Source organism: Zea mays, chromosome 6, assembly GCF_902167145.1.
Source record: "Zea mays cultivar B73 chromosome 6, Zm-B73-REFERENCE-NAM-5.0, whole genome shotgun sequence".
NCBI lineage: Eukaryota > Viridiplantae > Streptophyta > Magnoliopsida > Poales > Poaceae > Zea > Zea mays.
The window spans coordinates 29556944-29561850 of record NC_050101.1 but is presented as its reverse complement, the minus strand read 5'-3'; the positions used below and the strand labels follow the sequence as shown (position 1 = coordinate 29561850).

Sequence of the window (4907 nt, the reverse complement as noted above, 5' to 3'; positions counted from 1 at the left end):
AATGTAGAGACCTCGTTAGGGTGAGATTCTTGGGTCGTCTTGGGGTCGGCAGACCACCCAAGACAGATCTAGACGACGTAGAGTCGAAAAGGCGTAGGTGGATATGCGAAAAGCTACAACTTAAACTACGTTATATCTACTCCTAGAACAGAAAAGGTAGATAAAGTAGATTCGTTCGATTGGAATGTGTTTGTGGTTCTCAATCGGCCGTACTCCTTTATATTTATAGGGGAGCATGTCTGGACTTGTTCCTAAGCGACAGTCAATAGATCACACGTGATTAGATGGATAACCACACACGAGATAAGTACGATCGTCCGAGTTAATCTGATCACAGGGCGCACAGACTGTCCAGGCCTTAGGGCCAGACCGTCCGCCACTTTTAGTATTCAACGGACATATGACAAGTTGGAAAGTCAAAAACTTTGTTTTTTATTAATCCCTCCATCTCAAATTAAAATTAGTTTTAGTTAATCAATTGGTTCATACAAAATTTGATGTATATGTTTTATATGTGTCTAGGTTCATCTATTTAAATCTATTTAAATATAGACATAACAATCAGAAGCTAAAACGGTTACTATTTTGGAACGGAGAGTACACGATTGTAATTTGGCAGCAAGGACATAAGAACCTAGCAGCCCTCACAAGGAAGTAACAGTTGCAGTTTATTGGAATTCAATGAACAAATAGTACTGTAATATACATCGGTATTATGTCAACAAGTACATGCCCAAAGGAACCAAGGTTCGGTTTACAAGGGCATTCTAGCAACAGCTAAGTGCCAGAAGGGACCAGTATTCAGTGACCTTATCATCGAGAGTACAACAAATCGGAGGCAACATGCCTCACACCAAGTACTGTACAAGGGGCTCGCTGGCAAAAATTATGTGCCAGCAAGATCCAGATCATCTAATGTTAAGTATCAAGAATACAGCCAGCCGAGGAGACATGCCTCAGATCTATAATTGAATTACTGCCAACAAATCCAAAACCGAAGGTTCCATCCTCATATAGCCAAATCCTTCCCTCCACGCTCCTCCCATCATCCAAGGGAGTTGAGAGATGAGTATCAACCACATCATAACTGGAATTGATGCGTAATATCCTTGAGACAACCCTGTTCTCAGCGCCTGCATGATTGGAAGTAACACCTTGGATATGATCGCGGCTGGCATAATTAACCAGCTCTTGCTCAGAGAATGGTGGTTCAAGAAATGTAGTATCTGTTGTCCAAAAAACAGGAGAGTAGCCAGAGTTTTGGCTCTGTGTATCCCTAAATCGTCGACAAGTTACTCCACCAATGTCATCATAGGTGACAAGGTAAAATTCCAAAGTCCTATCCTCGCATATACCCTGTTTGGGAACATGGAAATTAATCCATTGTGCTTGGCAAAAGGTCAACTAATAATAAATCATTCTGCCAAGTACATAGTAGTCCTCCAATTCAAAATTGGTAACGTCATTCTGTTGTGTGCATGCCTAGTGATCAACAACATGAAAACAATTTTTCAAAGAAACAGATAAATGAATATTAAAAATTAAATGGTCATTCATCATTGATGAGATAAAAACAAAAATTTATAACATTTCGATGAAAATGAATAAACAAGATGACATCTGCCTTCTCCAAATCAGAGGTAAGATGCAAAATGCTAAACAAGATGATACTAACTGCAAAATATTGTAGGATTCGGTACAAGGATCGTGATTAGTTAAACCACAACTAATTCACCCTAATAATATGCAGCTACAGGCACAGCTAATTATATTCAGCCTCCCACAATTGTTTCCTCATAAAAAATGTAGTTGATAACAACACAGCAATATCGGAATCTGGAAAAGTTAACTGATAATTCCCCAGCTTTTAGTAACGAAATAATCCAGAAAACCATTATTATTTGGACACATACAGATAGCATTTGAAACTAACCAGTCATAGAGTAGTTTTTGTGTCTAGAAATGTTTTGGGATGATTGAATGAGATTTTTCCAAGCTTCTGAAGTATCAAGATCCGATGAAATTAAAACAAATCTTAGGGTTGTTTTGGGAACCCATTCACATAATGCAATTCAGCACTAGCATGCTTCCTGCTGACACCGGTTCATGGTCAAGACTCACAGTAAGGCCAAAGGCGTAGTACACTTCAGTTCATGGCTCTTAATCAACAATGACATAACACTATGAGAATCGATCTGTGCAAGGGACTATGCAATGGCAGGAACCAAACCATACAGCTTTGCTTGACAAAGAAAACTTGTCATTTCATTAACCCAATTGCCACATGGACAGGTAGTTCTGATAACAGTTAAGGGTTCAAAGTCTACATAAACACCAGCAGGAAATTATGTCAGAGAAAATACAACCCATAAGGCAGTATATAAATGCACCATAAATATTAAAAGGCCAAAGCTAGCATCTAGCCAATTCTAAAGAAGCAGCTTCATGTTCTCCTAAATGGTATTCAATTGAGCCCAACTAAAACAATGATCCCTGAAATTCTAGATGTAGTTCACCATAGCAAGCACACAACTTTACGCATGTCACCCTGATGCGTGGTAAGCACTAAGCATATGTGCTGAATGTGCAAAATCTCAACCTGAGTGGACATCTGCTACGAGCATCTAATTCTTCTGTAATAGAGAGTGAATAAAACTCAAACAGATGAGTACGGTTTTTAGTTCAATCTCCAACAATGGTTCTAGTAGTGTGTGACAACAATTGTGAACCAAAATCTTCAAAAAGGAGAAGCTGTCAACCCGGAAGGCACTTTCCGCTTCAACATTTAGAGGATGCAGGGTAAATTTTGATCCTCTATTCCATCCCATCCCAAGGCTGTAAGGTTCCCTGAGTGAATGAGGCATCTTCATGGGAATGAGTGCAGTGCCAGGCATCTAGTTTATGGGTAATTACACAAACCAGCAATGCTGCAATGGCGTTCAACAGCGTGTTGCAGCTAAATATGCAAACAATAGAACTTTCCAATTGAAAACAGCATAGTGCTAGGAGATCGTATACAACAGGTGTACAGAAGAAGCACCTTCCACAGCCCTTGCAGTGGCCGTGCCTTCGTCGGCTCAGTGTCCGCAATCCTCACGAAGTGCTCTGCCTCCATCCCGCCTCCTTTCCTCCCCTGCTTGCCCCTCCTCCTCCTACCTGCCCCAGGGCTCCTCCTATTGGCAAAGTGCGCGTAGATCTCCTCCGGCGGAGAACCGCTCACCATTTCAAACTCCTCATCTTCACCCACCACCGCCTCCACCACAATGTGGTTGTTCCCGACAAAATTGACGCAGACCGACACTTCCCCAACGACCGCCACCGTGTCGCCGGACTCCTCGATGGAAAGCGTCACGAAGGGGGACTTGGAGACGCCAACGTCCCCGTGCGCGGAGGGGGCGAGGAATGACGCCGCGAGAGTGGCGCGCGGGGCCCACTCGAACGCGGCGAGGGACGGGGAGGACAGGGACGAGGAAGCGTAGCCGGAGCCGGATGGGAGGCGGCGCCAGAGCCCGAGGAGGCGGCGGAGGCGGTGGAGCGATCGGAGGAGCCTGCGAGCGTCGGCGGGGCAGGGGGCGGCGGGGAGCAGCGGGTGAGACGGCGGTGGCGGTGGCAGGCCGAGGCGGAGCGCGAGGGCGAGCGGGAGCGCCGGAGAGGATGCGGCGGCGGCGAGGCGGCGGCAGGAGCATGCGGCGGCGGCGGCGTCGGGCGGCGCGAGGAGGACGAGGATGCACAGCAGCGCGTCCTCCGGCAGGTCCTCCAGCTCCGTGCCCGGCCCCGCCGCCGCCGCCGGTATGCTCCCCATGGTGGTGGTGTGATCTGAGACTGGGGGTTGTGCACGTCAAAGGCGAGGAGCAGGGGCCTCAAGAGATCTCGATGCGTGCTTGGGAATTTCGGGAATGGGCGGTGGCCGGAGACTTTGGGAGAACCAACCAAGAGCGGAGCGGAGAAGAGGATCTTGGGAAGCGAATGGAATATTCGGGTGTAGAATTCTGCTGGTGGGCAATCGCATGCGTCTCACCGACGTGTGGGGTCTGCTGGCAGTGCGGTTGGCCTGGCCCACTTATCTGTGGGTATTTATGGTTTTGTAGAAGGAGTCGCGTCGGTGCGTAGTTTTTCCTCTCCGGTCGGTGGGGCCAATTTTGTTCTAGAGGAGGGACTAGTGGACGACTGGACGGCGCTGCGCGTCACATGGCGCCGACGGCATCCTTTGACGTGGCACGTGCAAATGACGCCTGCCGCAAGACTTCGGTCCAGTCCGGGTTCAGGCCGAATGCGCAAAAAGTCCAACTGGTTTTGGGTCTAGAGCTTACAATAGCCCCGCCTAAAGGACAGGCATGGGCTTCACAATTTGGGCCAGGTTCGGACCTGAACAGGCCATCCGACAATTTTCAGTGTAAATCTATTTTATATCTATATCTAGACCATTATATAATCCAGCACTTCAAATAAATCTAAAGTCACTCCAACAAAATGACTCCATAGACATAGACTACCCTTCATGCAAAGCAATTGTACCCAGAAAATCAACACATTAAAAATAAACGGATGAGATTCTATTAAAATTTTCATTTCTCTTACACACTCATATCCAATGGACGATGTCATTTGGATCATCCTCATCCCCACCTCTGCAAACCCTTAAAAGATGGTTTAAATTATTAGCTAGTTTTTGCTGGAATAAAAATAGAGTTTATTGTAAGTCTATGTTTTATTTGCAATACATGTTCCCTATAAAAATGAAAAATTAAATAAAAGTTGGAATTATGCATCATGCCGAAGATTTTGATTGTGCATTTAATTTGTATTAGAACTATTATTTAAAATATAATTGAACTCAAGTAAACTGTGATGAAAGACTATATGTTACTTTCTTTCCAAATCAAATAAGTAGTGAATGCTAATATATA

The 4907-nt window shown here is 45.2% G+C and overlaps 1 protein-coding gene across 1 annotated transcript; it reads right to left on the bottom strand.

Annotated features, from left to right (window-relative positions):
- Nucleotides 1-651: 651 nt before the first annotated feature.
- On the bottom strand, nt 652-3893 carry LOC100192530 (F-box protein). Its single transcript, NM_001137749.1, has 2 exons — nt 3041-3893; nt 652-1356 (listed from the first exon to the last, which is right to left on the bottom strand). Exons 1-2 carry the CDS (start codon nt 3800-3802, stop codon nt 919-921), a joined length of 1200 nt encoding a protein of 399 aa, NP_001131221.1. The 5' UTR covers nt 3803-3893; the 3' UTR covers nt 652-918.
- Between the last annotated feature and the right edge of the window lie 1014 nt (nt 3894-4907).